Source organism: Balaenoptera musculus, chromosome 10, assembly GCF_009873245.2.
Source record: "Balaenoptera musculus isolate JJ_BM4_2016_0621 chromosome 10, mBalMus1.pri.v3, whole genome shotgun sequence".
NCBI classification, from domain to species: domain Eukaryota; kingdom Metazoa; phylum Chordata; class Mammalia; order Artiodactyla; family Balaenopteridae; genus Balaenoptera; species Balaenoptera musculus.
This window is the reverse complement of record NC_045794.1, coordinates 50,298,775-50,317,928: the sequence shown is the minus strand read 5'-3', so window position 1 is coordinate 50,317,928 and position 19,154 is coordinate 50,298,775. Positions and strand designations below refer to the sequence as shown.

Sequence of the window (19,154 nt, the reverse complement as noted above, 5' to 3'; positions counted from 1 at the left end):
GTTCATGGGATCTGTTACCTACAGGGCTTACAGGGATCTCCATGGAACAAAAGGGCGCGAAAGAAAAAGGTTTTGAATTTGCCTTTCAGGGAAGATGGCAAACCAAAGCCTAAGAAAGAATCCTGTATAGAAGAATGAGTGAAAGGAAAGGTTATAAAATGGGCACAGTTTCATTGCTAAGAGATGAAATATCTGACTGGAGATCAGAAAAATTCTGGTTGGTTTTTTTTTTTTTTTTAATTTATTTATTTATCTATTTATTTTTGGCTGCATTGGGTCTTCGTTTGCTCACGGTCTTTCTCTACTTGCGGTGAGCGGGGCGGGGGTGGGGGTGGGCTACTCTTCGTTGTGGTGCGAGGGCTTCTCATTGCGGTGGCTTCTCTTGTTGCGGAGCACGGGCTCTAGGCGCGCGGACTTCCGTAGTTGTGGCTCGCAGGCTTAGATACTCCGCGGCATGTGGGATCTTCCCAGACCAGGGCTCGAACCCGTGTCCCCTGCATTGGCAGGCAGATTCTCAACCACTGCGCCACCAGGGAAGCCCCTCTGGTTGGTTTTTGGCATCTTAAAACAGTGAGACCTTATGGGGGAAGGTATCTTCTTTGCCAAATAATTCCCATTCAGATTCATTCATCTGGGAAATATTAAGGACCTATTTTATAAGCCATGGCCACTGGGGAAGAATTTGTGAAGAAAACAGACCAGGTCCCTGCCTTCTTGGAGTTTAAAGTCTAGAGGTTACAAAAGCGTAAGGAAGTTAGAATATGAATGATTAAAAAGATAGCACAAGGGGTAGGCAAGAAAGCTTCCCACTAGAAGGGATGTCTAAACGTCAACGTGAGGGGTAAATGAGTGTGTGCCAGTCAACGCAAGGTGGGGCAACATCGGGGAGGGAGAACATGGTGCTTTCAAGGAGCCCAACAGTCAGTATGGCTGCCTGGGCTTAGTGTGGGGTAGTGTCCACAGATGAGGTGTGAGAGGTGAACGGGGCAGGTCGTGTCAGACCTCAAGCACTGACAAAATGAATGAATGTGAAGATTAGTTGGAGGGAAGAGAGTCTGTGATAATGATATGGAATTTGTGTAATTCAGTCATTCTGATCCACAATCAGAAAGCATTCTGGACAATCTGATGGTGTAAATATGAGTTATGGATCGTTTCTCTACCCCTCTGTGCTCCTTAGTAATTTAAGCCCTATTGGGAAATCAGATAAACTTATTTCAAACTCAGGACTTAGGCATTATGTAAAATGATGTTGTCTTTCATGTGTGTGCCATGTTTGCATGTATCTTTGTGATTTGGAAGGAGGGTACCACACTCACACCCAGGCTTAGTGTGTCTCCTTGGGAGGCCCATGGAGAGCTCAGTCCCAAAAGCCACGGCAGTGGGTTTCCTGACGGTGCCCTTCCAACTGGGAGCTGTTCTGACCTTGTAATGCAAAGTAGAAATAGGCGTGGAAGTTGTCCTGATAACGTTTAGCCTAAGTCATAATTTCTGTGATGAAGAAAGACCCGCTATCATACCCTTCCCACGGCTCTGTGAGTTCTTACTCAGCCAGAAGGATACATTTCTCCCCAGATGTAGCCCAGGACCACAGGTTTGCCTATTTAGTCATGTGAGTGGTGGGAATAGAGGGTTTCTGGGTCCAGACCTGAGGGGTCTGACCAGGCTGGCCGATCGTTTGATGGAAAATGAGAAAGGGAAGATGCACTCTACAAGGTGGGCCTCCTGAGAGATAGGAAGGGCAACAAAGCAACAAGAACAACAAAATGTTTCTTCACTTGATGTTTTGAATGGGCCTGTTTTACTTTGAGTTTTGCTTTGTGTTTGCCCAGTTTTGTCTAGAAATTCAGCAGGACAGAAGGAGGCAGGGCATTAGTCCTGTGACAGGAAGGACTTTAAGGTTTTGCCATTTGATTATTTGGCTTTTGTTCATGTTGTGTGTAGGTTTTTTCTTTTTCTTCTCCTCTTCGTGGCAGCCATTCTTGACAAATTGCCCGCACTGTCTTCCTCTGATGACATCCTTCCCAGTAAAAAATTTAAAATACCATCTCCCCCTCCAGGATGCATTGTGAGGGAAGAGGTGATTAAGAGAGAGATATGTTTGCGAAGTTCTGACCCTCACACCATCCTCTCTGGCAGAGGTGGGGTAAAAATGAGCTATATGACCTTCCTGACCCCAGTGTATCTTATTAAGTCCTTTTGCTGTTTTGAACTGTCTCGAGAAAGGAGCCAGAAAATTAAAAGGAGGCCTTGTGGACAGGCCAGAACATGAGTGCAGTTGCTCTTTTTCTTTCTTTTCTTTTTACTGGATTATGCCCTGAAGTGTAGCAGAGCTGGCAGCTCCGTGCATCCTTTGTGGGGTCATGAAATGAACCGTTGACAGGAAATATACCAAGTTCACATTTTCAGGTGGCCTGGTTGGAATTCACGGGGGTTGGGCTACACAACCTGTCATTCTCTTTACTAATTCCAGTAAGATTCTCTTAGGAGGCCTAAACATCCTGCAGAATTTGGAAAGGGTGCTTAGAGAAAGGCATGGAAGGGGTTTTCTGAGGCAAAATATCTCAGACTGATTATCTCCTCTGAAAGGCTGGAGGTTTCGTGGCAGGTCTCCCAGAAAGAATATTCAAAATGGAGGCAAGTATGTAAACATGCAAAGAAGATGCTTAGTAATATGTTAGAAAGGAATAAATTGTTAATATTACTAACGGAGACAGGTGTGGGCAAAGCTGAGTGGACCTCGGGCCAAAGAACACATGAAAACATGACATGGATTTACATTCCAAATGCCCAGGCAAGACTTGGCAAGGTTTTTTTTTGCCCAGTCCTTCATTTCCCAAAACCTGTCTGTGGAAACCTCACCTTGGTAACTTGGACCAAATGACCCTCAGTGCCACTGCCGTGTCACTCTGGGGGCTTATGAAGGGGTCTTAAATCTGTAAGTACCAACATAATGTAAACTCCAGACAGCATCTCCCTAATAAGAGAAGCCTTCTTGATGGTCACGCTTCAAATGTTCTTCATATCCATGCTGTCCTTGGCTCTGATAACTGTGGGCCTCACTGATAAGGAAGAGGTGAATCAGTAGAAAGTTAACAGTAAAACACCCACCAAAACTGACAGCAGGACATTAACGCAGGTATTAAATGCTAGTTTGTATTACCTTGATGATATGAAACATTTTGGCAAAAGACAAAGGTTCTTTTTATGAAATCTTTCTGTGAGTTGGCTGAACTAACTTCTCCCATTGCCATATGGTTTTGAAAAACTGTGCCTCAAATGTAAAAAGGAAGGGTTCCTCCCATCGCCGGCCCCAACCTCACATCAGTTACAGGTTTTAAGAACAAATTGGTGAGTGTTTTATCTCGTGTTGAAGACTAGATAAAATCTGCATTTTTGTTTCTTTTGCAATGTTGAGCATATTCAGACCCTTGGGAATGTGGATGTCAGCCCACCATCCTGCCCTTGACAGCCTCTGAACTGCCCACTGCCAGGCCCACCTTTCCTTCCTCAGTGCTATTGATATGGCCATTGGAACAGAGCCGTGTGGCCACTTAGTTGGAACATAAGGGCATTTTATTTATTTTATTTTATTAAATTTATTTATTTATTTATTTATTTATTTATTTATTTATGGCTGTGTCGGGTCTTCATTGCTGCACGCGGGCTTTTTCTAGTTGCGGCGAGAGGGGCTACTCTTCGTTGCGGTGCGCGGGCTTCTCATTGCAGTGGCTTCTCTTGTTGCAGAGCTCGGGCTCTAGGTGCGTGGGCTTCAGTAGTTGTGGCACACGGGCTCAGTAGTTGTGGCTCGTGGGCTCTAGGCACGTGGGCTTCAGTAGTTGTGGTGCACAGGCTTAGCTGCTCCTCGGCATGTGGGATCTTCCCGGACCAGGGATCGAACCCATGTCCCCTGCACTGGCAGGCAGATTCTCAACCACTGCGCCACCAGGGGAGCCCCCGTCAGGGCATTTTAAAGGGCTTCCCAGGGACGCTGCAGAAGAAAATAGTCTGCTCTGCCCCCTCCTATTGAAATGTTGCTGTTTGGGATTTGAACTAAAATAAGCTCACACCACCTTGAGAAACCAGGAAGCTGGTGCCGGGGCAGAGAGGCGGACGAGGCCTGGTGGGTGTTCTCGCCATCTCCCATGGGGGTGGCAAGCTCTCCCTAGTCCGTGGCCTTGCCCCTGCTGATGCCCGGACCCCCAGGGGACACGGGGACAGTGTTGTGGGCAGCGGCGGTTCCCGTGTCTCAGGGTACTCCGCCTGAGTGAGGTCCCCGCACTCCAGGCAGGGGACCGAAGCTGGTGTGGGCACCTTCAGTGGCTTCAGAGCCAGACGAGGGACACATGCGGCTCGGCTCCCAGCAGCGAGCCTGAGGCGGGCCTCCTCCCAGGACAAGTTGCCTGGTTCTGAGCACGACAAAGGGCCCCCTCCAAGTCACCTGCCCTCACCCCACCTACCCCGTTCCCATAGATCCCTGCCACCGTTCCCAAGCTTGGGAGAGCTTTTCTACCTCTTCAATCTCAGAGGCCTGCTCAGAATGCAAAGAGGATTCCTCCTCCTGTTCCCATCGTACTCTATTCCTGCGGGGCCTCAGCAGATGGAAGCTGCCTTTTATATGCAAATATTCGGAACCCATTAATTCCCCAGTTCCTGCCACCTACCCTCCCTCTTGTAAGACCCTGTCTGTACCATCCAAATGGCACACAGAAGTTCCTGCCCAACTAGAACTGTTGGCTTTAAGGCCAGGTTACAGCCTGAGGCCTGAAACGGACTTATTTTTGACACTCCAATCTGCTGATTCAGATGTGGGCTTGTGGGAAGAGACTCTACAAAAGGTGGATGACTGCGGGCGAAACTCTTGGTGGGGGAGGGAGGCCTTTTATGTCTAATGAGGGAGATGCTCTAGGAAGGTTCTTGTTCACCCCGGCAGGACCTTTGAGGCATGCACTAGCATTAGTCCAGATTCGAGAGGCTAAGGAGTTTCCCCAGAGCCCCCCATGTGGGCGGTGGTGCAGCCACGCTGGGACCCGTGGCAGCCCAGCCCACACCCGGGGCCCTGCGTACACCCCGCTGAAGAGGTGAAGAGCTAAGAAGTGCCCAGCGGTGGCAAGGACGACAGAGACGATGGAGGATTTGCCCTCTGGCCTCCTTCCACCCTGACCTTAGCGTCAGTGGTTGTGAAAAGAGCCTCTGGCCTTCCCATGGTCCTTCAGCCCCTCTTCCTTTTCTGCTTTTCTTCTCTCCCCTGCTGTCCCTCCTCTGCTCCCTCCTGCTCGGCCCGAGGAAGCCTCTGCGCCAGGCCCCGTGCGCCTGCCAAGTCAGACCCCTCCCGGCCGCCGCCCCTTTCAGCAGAGCTCGGCCGATCAATACGGAAAGCTTCAGCCAGAGAAGAAAAATGCTCTCAAAGCACAAAACTGGTCTCCCTGGGAGACTCTTCGTTAGGAGGGGTGAGTACCCCGGCTACTCCCGTACTACTTCCCTGATGCGGTCTGACCGAGCCTTCCGAATGAGGCCCTCAGGCCGGGCCCTGCTGCCGCCCCACATCCAGCTTCCAGAATCACGGGGCTCCTGGGCCGCCTCGGCATCCCGGCCGGGGTATAACGGAATCCACGACCCTTTCGCTGTCATCAGCTGTACCATATTCTTCTCTGCTGCTCTCCTGTATATTCTGTATTTATATTTCATGTTCTGTTTTTTTTTTTAAAGACAGCTTTCCATCTTTTATTATTATTTTTATTATTTTTATTTTTTATTATTTTATTTTTATTTTATGGCTGTGTTGGGTCTTCGTTTCTGTGCGAGGGCTTTCTCTAGTTGTGGCCAGCGGGGGCCTCTCTTCATCGTGGTACGCGGGCCTCTCACTATCGCGGCCTCTTTTGTTGCGGAGCACAGGCTCCAGATGCGCAGGCTCAGCAACTGTGGCTCACGGGCCCAGTTGCTCCACGGCATGTGGGATCCTCCCAGACCAGGGCTCGAACCCATGTCCCCTGCATTGCAGATTCTCAACCACTGCGCCACCAGGGAAGCCCTATATTTCATGTTTTGACTCAGGTTCTCTCCCGCTGCTCCCTGCGCCCTTCAGTCTCTGGCACGTGTGCCTTTGTGTTCAGCCTCAGCACCAAACTCAGTAGAACCCTCCTGTCTTCTTGCCACATGAAGCAGTCTTTTTCGTTGTTACCAAACCAGACAGCCCTTGTCAGGTAGAAGTTGGAGGAGAACGAAATGGAGAGGAGAAGCAGTCCTTTCCCTCCAGAGGAAACGTTTCTTCTTTTCCTCAGGCACCAGTCTTGATATAAAGCAACCTTAAAGGTGGTTTCCTGCCTGGGGCCAGATGGTGCTTGACTAAGGATGCTGATGAGTTCTAAAGTGTCCATCAGCCTGGCTGAGATTGGAGCTGGGGCAAAAAAACCTTCTAAGAACTAGGTGCCTGGGGTTGTGTTGAGTGGATCAGCTTATGAGGAAAGATTCCCCACAAGTGGCCTCATTTTACCTAAACACCATTTGTGACTTCATTTCCATACTGTGTCTCCTGTAGCATGAAGGAAACATCAGGAAACCAGTCCTAGAGTTCAGCTGCACTGTTCAGTTACTGCAAGCAGCATCTAATCAGTGCCCTTCAGTTGTCCGCGCAGACTGCTCTTTTACAGGGGGGATGTCGCATTCGCTAGGGAAGTCTCGCAAAGAGAAGTCAGGTGGAGGAATCTGCGCTCCTGGCCACAGTGTTGCAAGAAATGGTCCAAGGCATTCTCCCTAAGCTTCCCGCTCAGGTTGGGGCATCCTTCCTGCAGCACATGGATGATGGCAAGAATCTGATGAAACTGAGGTTCTGTGAGGAGGGGGTGGGTAGGCCCGCCACACAGGAAAGCCTGAGGCTAAACCTCACACCACACGTGGGGTATGGGGATCCTAAGCCAAGAATCGCACCTAAAACATGTTCTAGAACTGGAAGAACCCATAACGTCCCCCAGTGAAGGCACATTTAAAAATCTTTGTAGATAACCCAAGGCACACAGTAAACAACCCTACTGAAGAGAGGCTTCTATCTCACCTTCAAACCTACCATGAGAAAGGATAACTGGATACAACAGAGCCTTCCCTCTGTCCCCCCAAAGGAAACCTAACAGAATAGGATGAAAGAAACTTTAAACATGTACAAATAGAACCATAAGGTAAGAAGAGATGGATTTGGAAAAGAACCAAATAGAAATTTGCAATGGTGAAAAATATGTCATTGAAATAAAGTAACTCACTGAATGGAGAGAATAGTAAACTGCTAAAGTATGAATTAGTGAACTGAAATATATTACCAAGAGATTTTAAAAAAACAGGAAAGAGGTTGAAATCTGGAAGGTAAAATGAGAAGGATCTAACAGGAGAAAATATAAAATTATGGGGAAAACATAAAAAATAGAGGAGTCAGTATTCAAAAAGTTCATGGTTGAAAATTTTCCAGAATCAGAAATACCTTCTCAGTTTGAAGGAGTAAAACTAATTTCCAACCATGATAAATAAAAAGAAATCCTCATTATTATGTCTCAGTGGAACTTCATACCATCAACAACAAAATATCAACAATAACAATTTAATAAGCTACCAATGAGAAAAGACATTTACTTATAAAAAAATGAAACAAGGGCTTCCCTGGTGGTGCAGTGGTTAAGAATCCGCCTGCCAATGCAGGGGACACGGGTTTGAGCCCTGGTCCGGGAAGATCCCACATGCCGCGGAGAAGTTAAGCCCGGGTGCCGCTAACTGCTGAGCCTGTGCTCTAGAGCCCGTGAGCCACAACTACTGAAGCCTGCACGCCACAACTACAGCAGCCTGCTTGCCTAGAGCCCGTGCTCCATAGCAAGAGAAGCCACTGCAGTGAGAAGCCCGCGCATCGCAACGAAGAGTAGCCCCCACTCGCCACAACTAGAGAAGGCCCGTGCACAGCAACAGACCCAAAGCAGCCAAAAATAATAAATAAATCAAATAAATTTATTTTTAAAAGAAATGAAACAAGACAGACTTCTCAAGAGAGGTCAGAAAAGATGAAATATTATTATGTCCAAACTGCTAAGGGAAAATAAGTCAGTCTAGAATTCTGTACCCGATAAAGCTATGATCCAAGATTAAACGCAAAAATAAAGATTTTTGTGGCCCCAAAACTTGGTGAGTTTATCCCTCACAGACCATTGTTAAAAGCATTAATAAAAATGTACTTCAACAGAAGGAAATCAAGTGCAGAAGAAAGGAATGGACTTCGAAAAGCAAAGAAGTTAGTATGTTGGTTTATATACATTATAATAATGACTTAATAGGAGTTTAAAAACAAGGCAAAATTAAAATACTAGGCAATAACATGACAGATGAAAGAAGACATTCTAATATCTTTTTATTTTCTGGAGAAGGACACAAATATTGATTGACATATATTAAAAACCGAAGCATAGCTGCTAAAACAACAGAAATAATCACTTCTCAACTAGTAGAGAGAGGAAAAAGGTATTCAAGAAAGCAATCAACCTGACAGAAATCAAGAAGAAAGGAAAGAAAAATAGAAAATACTAAATAAATTTTATATATGTATGTATATATACGTGTGAATGATGGCAAAAATAAATTCAGAATAGCGGTTTTTACAATAAACAGATTTAACTTGCATCTTAGTAACTATAAAGGTGAGATTTTATTTTAATTAGCCATCTACCAATAATGAAATACACTTTAAATAATACAAAGTTTAGAAGTCCTACAGAGTCTTGTGGAATTTATCATTGGCGAATATCAGGTTGAGAAGGTAGCACTGAAAACAACTACGATTTCCTACCTAGGAGACTGGAGACAGCATTAACTAAGGATGATAGATGAGAAAGTCCCACCTTGGCAGTGAAAAGTAAGTTAACATTTATTGACTCTTCCTGAGTCCTAACTGGGGCCTACCAAGGAAAGTTAGAAGAGCTGTGCTGTGTGTCATGGAAGCCCAGACATAGGAGAACTTGGAGTGTGCAGTGGTGTGGTGGGCAAGCCAACCTCAACACCTCCCACCTCTGCAAACAAAAAGGAGAACTCAGGAGAAAAGACAGGAGATGTCAAGAATAAAGGAGATGGCCAGAAGTACAGTATCTGTGCTGCAGAAAAGTCAAGTGGAATGAGCACGGAGAAGTGTAGGAGGCCGGATTAGCAGGGTACTGGGCCTACTGGTAAGAAATGAAGGAAGAAAAAGGGAAGTAAGAAATTGAGGAAGCAAAAATGGGTCTTCTCTCTCTCAAGAGTTCACCTAAGGGAAGACAGAATGGATGACAGAGAGAAATGCAGGCTCAAGGGAAGTTATCTTGGCATAGGCAATAACCAGTTTTGAGAATAAAACCTTAATTTTCTAGAGCCCTTGGGTTTCCTGGGTAACCATCTTTTCTAGGTGACCTAATGCCGCTTTTTAAAATGCCAAAGCTAATTTTGACCATTTTTTCAATACCCAAAGTCTCCAGCAATAACAATATCAGCATGGTCTCTTGCCTTTAACTATGGATGATGCTCTTATGTGACTTAAATAAAACGAGGTAGGCACTGTTTTGATTTTAACTGTTTTTAATTGAAGTATACTTGATTTACAATATTGTGTTAGTTTCAGGTGTACAGCAAAGCGATTCAGTTTTAAATGTATTTTTTTCAGAATCTTTTCCATTATAGGTTATTACAAGATATTGAATATAGTTCCCTGTGCTACACAGTAAATCCTTGTTTATCTATTTTATATATAGTAGTATGTATCTGTTAATCCCATACTCCTAATTTATCCCCTCCTCCTTTTCCCCTTTGGTAACCATCAGTTTGTTTTCTATGTCTGTGAGTCTGTTTTGTAAGTAGATTCATTTGTATTATTTTTTTAGATTCCACATATAAGTGATATAATATTTTTCTTTCTCTGACTTTTAGTATGATATTCCCTAGGTTCATCCATGCTGCTGCAAATGGCAATATTTCATTCTTTTTTATGGCTGAGTAATAGTCTATTGTGTGTGTATACACACATACACACACACACACACACACACACCCCACATCTTCTTTATCCATTCATCTGTTGATGGGCACTTGGGTTGTTTCCATGTCTTGGCTATTGTAAATAGTGCTGCTGTGAACACTGGGGTGCATGTATCTTTTCAAACTAGAGTTTTCATCTTTTCTGGACATATGCCCAGGAGTGGGATTGCCGGATCATGTGGTAGCTCTATTTTCAGTTTTTGTAAGGAACCTCCATACTGTTCTCCCTAGTGGCTATACCAATTTGCATTCCCACCAACAGTGTAGGAGGGTTCCCTTTCTCCACACTCTCTCCAGCATTTATTGTTTGTAGACTTTTTTAAAAAATTAATTTATTTAATTAATTTATTTTTGGCTGCGTTGGATCTTCGTTGCTGCGTGCAGGCTTTCTCTAGTTGCAGTGAGCAGGGGCTACTCTTCGTTGTGGTGCGCATGCTTCTCTCCTTGCAAAGCACGGGCTCTAGGCACACCAGCTTCAGTAGTTGTGGTTCACTGGCTCTAGAGTGCAGGCTCAGTAGTTGTGGTGCACAGGCTTCGTTGCTCCACGGCATGTGGGATCTTCCTGGACCAGGGATCGGACCCATGACCCCTGCATTGGCAGGCGATTCTTAACCACTGCACCACCAGGGAAGTCCTGTTTGTAGACTTTTTGATGAAGGCCATTTTGGCCAGAGTGAGGTGATACCTCATTGTAGTTTCTATTTGCATTTCTCTAATGATTAGTGATGCTGAGCATCTTTTCCTGTGCCTCTTGGCCATCTGCATGTCTTCTTTGGAGAAATGTCTATTTAGGTCTTCTGCCCATTTTTTGATTGGGTTTTTTGTGTTCTTTTGATATTGAGATGTATGAGCTGTTTATATATTTTGGACATTAAGCCTTTCATTTAACCTTGTTCTGATCTCAGCTGTTGCCCCATGACCGCGGGACCTGTGATTTACCACAGAGACCGGTCCTGACTTCCTTCATCTGTTTTTTTAACATCTTTAAGTAACTTCCTTTTGCTGCCAGCCATCTTTTCTCATTACTTGCCATAATCTTCTGTGTCTCGTTTGCTCATGAGCTGAGTTAAGGTGTGTTCAGCCCTGACAGATGAATCTACAAACTAGTATACTGCCTCAGCCAGCTTTCTGAACTTGAAAGGCTAAGGTCTAGACCCTGGTCAATCACTAGGATAATAAACATCAACTGATTTTGATGGTAGACTTTCCCTGTGAGGTTTTTTCTCAGACATACAATTCAATATAAACCCAAGAGTAACCTGGGGTGAGCATCTGAGAGCTCTTCTGAATATAGTATGTGAGTGGCAGTATGTGGATAAGGGGGCATGTATTTGGCTCTTTAGCCAAAGGCCTCTTTGGAGTCCTTTCTGTTTATTTCGTGATCTCAGCAGGAAGAGAACCCTCAGAAGGGCTAACTGGTGGCATCTTCCCTCAAGTGTTAACTTGAGATACTTCTGCCTCAAAACTGGTAATTCTCTCAATAAGGATAGAAAAAGAAGGTGTCTCTCCTACTCACCTACCACCCATCCTCTAGGAGGAAAGTCACTTATTTTGTATTAACTAAAATAGCCTCTCTCTGCCACCTTTAGTGTGTGCTACACTTATCTCTGCCTGGGCTGTCTGAGTAGACTTGAGTCTCAAAGACTCTACAGCCTGGAATCTTAACAATCCTGAGATTATTTGCTACAGACCTTGTTCTTAAGTAATGTAACAATGGGGCTAGATGCAGGTCTCTTTTAACATGAGAGTCACTTAATCCATAAGGGGTTTTAACAGAAGAAATGCAAGAGGCTTCTGGTGTTCTGAATTCCATAACTCACAGTTCTGAAGGCAAGGCCGAGTGACATTCCAAGCAGGGAAAGGCTACAGTAACATCAGGGTGGTCTGTTGTTTAACAGGCTGGCTTCCAAGAGGCCTTCCTTACAGGGTGACATTTATTATCTTGGTGATTTACCAGAGTCTGGCTTATAGCTTCTCAGGTTCAGAAACTGGTTTAATCAACACACAAAGAACAGATTCATTATCAGAGCCGGGCTCACCTTAACCAAGCTTTCATGATTGATCTGCAAACTGAAGAAATGCCAGTTGACGTTTATATGGAGAAATAGGACTGACGTTCTTAAAGTACAAATGACTAGCTCACTCTTTCTCTGTCGGCAGCCCACACAGGGAGGCAGATCATAATTAGAAGGTTATATGGTGAACATGAAGTCAAAATCAAGGGAAACTGTATATTCTATGGCAGAAGCTAGGAGTCATCCATCCTCACTAAATATGGTCCTACCAGTGGAACTAAATTTCTTCGGAATCTGTTGGATAAGACTCTCTCTGCCTCAATCTGTATTTGGACAGACACCTGCCAATGTTTTTTTCTCTTTGTTTTAGGCCTCAAGGCTAACCTAGGCTACATACACCAAAATCACGTCCCACATTAGTCTTTTTCTAGATTTTAATACTTTCCATCCATTTATGGCATAGTCATTATTCTTCTTTGAGTTTATGCTCTAAGTTTCAGCAATCTTATTTTCAAATTCTTGGGGATCCCTCACTGTACTCACAGTGGTGAAGAGAAGAGTGTGGCATTGATGAGGGTGGATGGTACAGCTCGACCACACCGAGGTTCCCCAGTCATGTACCAATAAAACCTTCGCATTTTTACTATGCTCCTTTGCTACCTGCGCTATCATTAACATTTTTCTTTAAATCAACTCACTTTTTAAAAATTTATTTAAAAAGGAGATTTACCCCTACCATAAGTGGAAAATGACCATCCTTTGTCCTAAAAGCAACGTGGCTCTAAAAATAAACATATTGGAAACAAAAAGTTCTTATTTTTCCCATGTACTTTTTTAGCTACACACTGTTTGCTGTAGAAAGCTCTGCGCCTGAGCAGATATGTGTTAAAGATACACCAGCACTAAACTGGGACTCATCAAAATTCTCAAAAGAGGACTGAAAAGCAGAACAATTTAGGAGGTTATTTATTGTATGTAGAATCTTGTCCATCTACCACCTAACTAGTAGTCTCACGTTAGACATCACACATTTGGGAAAAAGATGGCCTAGGTCTTTGTGACTTTAAGGGTGTTTGAAAACTGTTCATACAGTTGTAGTGATGCCTCCTTCCCAGCCTCGCCCGACCCCCGATTCTGCCTGATGCCACACTGACAGTCTCGTTCCTGCTTCTCCCTGTACAGGTACACCCTGGCGGCTCAGGACCTGGTGATGCGTGCCCGTGGCGTCCTGAAGGACAGAGGATGGCGGATATCCAATGACCGACTGGGCTCAGGAGACGACATCTCTGTATATGTCATTCCTTTAATACATGGAAACAAACTGTCATGAAAACAGCCCAGGGTTTTAGAAGGACAGAAGGGAAGAAAGCTGGGATGCCTCTGGGCAGGGCGGGGCTGGGAAGTGCCCCAGCAGAGTTCCAGATGATGCCACCTCTTCCCAGCCCAGGTGGGAAGCTTGCTGCTGAAAGGCCTCTGGCTGAGCTTCAAGAGGACCCTCGGGTTTCAGTTTCCTCTTTAGTAACAGGTCTGGATACTCAACAAGGGCAAAACATAAAGGCTGCTACTGAGTGTTGTGTTTCTATCGGTTCCTTTCATAGGCCTCCTAGGTGGCCATTGCCCATTTGGGGGCACATCCATCATATTTATTTTATCCAGAGTAGCTGGGGCAGCCCTTTTCGGGTGTCACTGGCAGAAGACTCTTCAGCCTGCCAAGCTGCCAACTTCCCTACGGGTTAAACGTGCTGCATTGGAGAGTTGGGGATCATGCCTCAGAAGATGTAAGCGCCCATCTTCTAGTAAGCCTGAGATTTATTTCAGGGAACACTATCTGTGTGTGTGTGTGTGTCTCTCTCTACTGTTTTTTGGTGCCGGTGGGGTGCGGCAGGGACTTTTTTTCTTTTTTGACATTCCTTGAATCTTAATTGTTTTCCTTCCATAGAACAGGCCTGGGACTTTCCAGGCCCCTGCCGAGGAATCTGTGTGTCCAAGTCCAGCCCAGACCGTCCCCATATCCCGTAGCCCACACCACCCAGGCCGCCATCTGGAGCGGTGCCCTGGCTGATGGAGTTCAGTCTTTGTTATGTAACAGTTTGTCCCTGGGTTGCATTTTCTCACCAAATCAGTGTGTTTTTGTGGAAATATGGGTGTTTCTTTGGACCCACAGTTCCTCTGTCATCTTCAAGGGCCCCCCTGGTGTGGTTGAGGTCTCTCTGGGAGAGTCTGGATTTCGTTTCTGGAACGGTTGGCCCTCCCCCAGCCGCTGTGCCATAGGGACAGACACAAAGCAGGGTTGAAGTGAGCAGTTTAAGAGGGTCCTTGTATCAGTCAGTTCACCAGACCCCATCCGAGGACCACTCCTCCATCTGGATCCAGGTTCCGTGGACGGGGACTGTCCCCAAGCCCCCTCCAAATAACATGTGAAGGAGCAGAGTTCTGTCAAGAAGCAGCTGTCTCCGCCTCCCCATCATATCTGGGCAAGGCCCGCTCAGAGTGGCCATTTGATAAAAGTGAATTTGAATCAGGCTGACTGGTCGTCCTCAGGCTGGGCACTCTCTTCCTTCTCCACGGGATCATGTCCCAGCCCCCCAAGTACCAAGACCCCTGTTCCCACTGTCACTCCACCTCTGGGTGTTCCTCACAAGCACAGCAGCAGCAGACGGGTCAGATCTACCTGGGGCTCCTCGGCCGGCAGGACTCGCAAAATAGATGTTTAGAAATCACTTTTAGGCAGACCGCTTCTGGGCATGGGAGGACCTTACAGAGCAGTGTCCAATCACTGAGTCTTCTCCCTGCGGACCTCCTGTGGTAGCGTCACCATCTTGACTACTTTTTGTAATAAGACATGCTTCCCACCCATTAGAGACAAAGGTCATTGGTGTGATTCCCCCAGAAGGCAGGAGAGCCAGTTCCACTTCTCCTGTTTGTTCCATCCCTTCCCCAGAGCGGAGGACAGGAACCTTTCCTCTGGGATAGTGGATCGCCTGCGTTTACATTCTTGGAATGTAGATATTTTCTTAGGAATGTCCTGGAGCCTTCCTGCTTCGGAATGTATTCATCCCACAGTGAGGAGACAACGCCTGGTCTGGCAGGTGAAGTATGGCAGGACTTCACCCACCGAGCGTTTGCCAAAATGTTGTTTGGGAAGAACTGGACTCACTGGTCCCCTGTCAGGAGTCATCGTCATCTGACGGCTTCCCTCCTCCTTCAGGAAATCTTAGCCACTCCCAGCGTCTCTGTGGGGAGAAGTCTGTGGTAAACCATTCGCTGCCCTGGCAGAACAGGATGCTCTGGGGAAACAGGCAGGCATCCTACAACCGTGTGGTCCGCTTTCTGTTGCTGCTCTGACTCTCAGAACCACGTACGAATTTGGAAACTTGAGGAGGTTTTACATGGAGGACTCTGAGCTGCCTTCTCTGGGAAGCTGTCCTCACAAGCAGTCACCTCTTCCCCGTGTTCCCACTGCCTTTCACTTCTTTTATTTCCGGGGCTTCTATCTGGGCCCTACCTTGAGCTTCTCTGGTTTTATTCAAGGCACCAGAGTCAGAGTTTGCGTGTGCATATCATATAGATGTCATAACAACCTGGACTCAATTCTGCAATTCATTGCCTGCCAAGGCATGTCTCAGCAAAAACTCTGGAAGCCCCTGATTCAATTTATCCTAAAGTCTTGAGTATTTAGTCCTACTGGATTTAGTTAGAAAGGTGTCTAGGAATTCTCTTTATAAGCCCCCTTGGGTGGAAGGATCTTAGTAGCAAGCTGAAGCCATGTTGTCAGTTTGGGGGATTGGAAGGAAACCATAAATGAGATGAATAAATCAAATGTGGAAAAAAATGATTTGTTAATGCCCGCGGCAGGTCAGCCCAGCACTGATATTGCTCTGTGAATTGAGCTTACTCAGTTTTAGCCTTATTTTTCCCCCTTGGAGCATTCCTGGAAAGGTCAAAAGGCAACACACTCAAAATTCTGCAGAACATATTTATACGTGGTTCTGGGATCTTGCATATCTGACTTACAGTCAAGTCTGCTTGCCCTAGTAGCCTCAGAGGAAGTCTTATTTAATAAAAAGCTTTCGATTTCCTAGTCAAGTCTTTACGGTTATCTGGGGCGGGGGGGGGGGGGGGGGGAGGGGTGTGGCCACTTCCTTTAATGAAAGCCTCTCTCAGTTCTAAATCTCTTTGCTGGACTGGCACTTGCTCTTCAGAATATTTGGTGACACTCTTTTCCTTAAAGAGGGCAAATTCGCACTCCATCCACACTGCGGCATTTTGTCAGGCAACAGCCAAACCTGTGTTCTCTCGAAACCTGAAATCAGAGCAGTGCCAGAAGCCAGAAAACTGGAGGGTGTGTTCTCCTGTGGTTGTGCTTGCCTAACTGCTGTTCTTACAGAGGGAACAGAGAAGTGAAAGTCGGGCTAGGCCAAGTACTCAGCTTTCTAATAGGACAGAGCCCCCAAAGTGGGAATTTGTTATTTTCCACAGTTTACAGTTTTGGGGAATTTGGGGTATTCAATTTTTTAATCCCTAGCAATTTACCTCCATGAGGCTGCATGAGGTCAGCTGTGCTCATTCTTTTTGTACTCTTCTAAGTATTCATTTACTTCTTGGAAAGAATCACAGCTGTCAGTAGATACTGGTGGGCAAGGATGAGAGTCCCAGTATCCAGAGCTGGCCTCAGATCTTGGCCATTCGGGCAGGGTTTTCAGTTCACCAAGAGCACTAGCGTGGAAACACTTGGAAAAAAATCTCCCACATCTTTACGACTCTGGTCTAACCTCCTTCCTCATCTGCCAATCAACTTTATTTACAAGGCCACGAGTAGTCAGTGGTTTTCTTTCCACCACAGTCTGAGGATCTTACCTTTCCTTAAGCAGCCCAGCAGCTCCACTGTTTTCAGACTGAACATGTTAAACTTTAATGAGATTCTATTTTTGGTAAGTTCGTGCTACTGGGACACATGAAGAAAGCAGTGAGAGTCACTGTCTATGCAAAAACCCACCAGGCTGACCCTAAAAGGTAGCAGATCTAAGAAAATAGTAAAACAGTATCTGGCCACCGGACAGAATTTTACATTAGGAACTTGGATTTTTGAAGACTTTCAATTGCAGAGACATGTCACAGCCTGCACACCATAAACCCCCCAAGTGTACTTTGGTTCTGTGTGGGTGATGTGACTTATGTGCATACACTGGGATTTTTCAGGGGACACTACATGAGCAGCCCCACCTGCCCCTTCGGTAAGTACCGTGGAGGCTCTTTGTGGTTCTAGTGTCAGTGCAGGGCGTGCTGCTCTTTCTAATCCACGTGATTTGTGTAAATAGCTTTAATTTTGCCTTTGCGTCTTAGATGTTTTGTTTATGTAGCGACCAGGTAGACAGTGACCAAATGAGGCTTTAAGTGTATTGTTTTCTACTGTGATGTACTTGAAGGAGAGTCTCGTGTCCTCCACTCTTCCAATCTTCCATAGTATTTTGTGTTTGGGGTGTCCTGAGGTTACTCTATTACTCCTGTTTTGCTTCCATTTTCTTTGTTTCTTTTGGAAACCCAGGGAGGCCCACAGTGGAGATCATTTGTAAGGACCGTATCATGGTCTGGGTTTCCAAGAAAATACCCTACGTACAGTGAATGAGAGGAATCTGCCTGAAAATGGTTTCGGAACCATGTACCTTTATGCTTTGTGATTGTGAAACCTTGACTTTTGTAACCCAAAAGTGAAAACTGTTTAGTAAAGGGGATCTATTTTGTGTGTTTTGAAACTTAGGTGCAATGTTCCCTGGAAAAAGCTAAAGAAATGTATATGCTCAATGCCATTTTAAAATAAAATATTATACATATGTATATAGGACACCTTTAGCAAAACATTTTTGTGTCATTTCGTTTAATTCACTAAGAAGTTTCTTCGTACCAGGTAGTGGAATGAGTTGAGAGGGTCATGGCCTCATGGGGAGTCATCAACTGTGAACAGACTCAAAAGAAAATCAGACGGGAATGGATGCCAACACTATAAATCTTCACAGGAATCAGCAGTAAAAGCTGTACATTTCATCAGTGCCTCTAGAACTACCATGGATATTACTCCCAAGAACTACTCCCAACAGGTAATTCTTTTTTTTTTTTTTTTTTATTAAGGATAACTGACAGACAGCATTATATTAGTTTCAGGTGTACAGCATAACGATGCAGTGTGTACATACTGTGAAACGATCATCACATTAAGTCTAGCGAACATCCATCACCATACAGCATTACTAACTTTTTTTCCTTGTGATGAGAACTTTTAAGATTTACTCTCTCAGCAACTTTCAAGTACGCACTACAGTGTCATTAGCAAATACTATGCAATTATAGTATAGCCACCATGTTGTACATTACACCCCCAGTAGTCAGTGGGGGTGTAATGTACAACATATTGCAATTTGCATAGCAATTTGCATAGCAAATACTATGCAATTATAGTATAGCCACCATGTTGTACATTACACCCCCAGTAGTCAGTGATTTATTTTATAACTGGAAGTCTGTACCCATTTCACCAACTCCCCACCCTGTGCCTCTAGCAATCACCAATCTGTTCTGTGTATCCATGAATTAGGTTTTTTAAAAATTAATTATTCAGGTCCCACATATAAGTGAGATCATACAAGATTTGTCTTTCATAGGACATAGCATAATGACTTGGCATGATGCCCCGAAGATCCACCTGTGTTGTCACAAATGGCAAGATTTCATTCTTTTTTATGGCTGAATAATATTCCATTATAGCCCCATCTCTATCCCTATCATTGATCTATCTATAAAAATACATACACACCACAGTTTCTTTATCCATTCATCCTTTGAGGGACATTTAGGTTGTTTCCATATCTGGGCTATTGTAAATAATGCTGCAGTGAACATGAGGGTACATATAACTTTTTAAATTAGTATTTTCATTTTCCTTGGAGAAATACCCAGAAGTGGAATTGTGGGATCATATGGTAGTTCTATTTAATTTTTTGAGGAATCTCCATACTGTTTTCCATAGTGGCTGCACCAATTTATGTTCCCAACAACCTTTTTCTCCACATCCTGCTAACACTTATTATTTCTTGTCTTTTTGATAATAACCCTTCT

General features: G+C 45.0%; 1 protein-coding gene across 3 annotated transcripts in view; it reads left to right on the top strand.

Moving 5' to 3' along the window:
* The window catches only part of PPM1H (protein phosphatase, Mg2+/Mn2+ dependent 1H), a 271,159-nt gene extending 253,278 nt beyond the window's left edge, over window positions 1-17,881 (top strand). For 2 of the 3 annotated variants that reach the window (XM_036865628.1, XM_036865627.1), the window contains one exon: window positions 13,227-17,881. In XM_036865628.1, coding sequence (XP_036721523.1) covers window positions 13,227-13,374 — 148 coding nt within the window. In that variant the 3' untranslated portion in view covers window positions 13,375-17,881. The remainder of the gene's footprint in view (window positions 1-13,226) is intronic. The other variant, XM_036865629.1, reaches the window with a different exon arrangement.
* The last annotated feature ends 1,273 nt before the right edge of the window (window positions 17,882-19,154 follow it).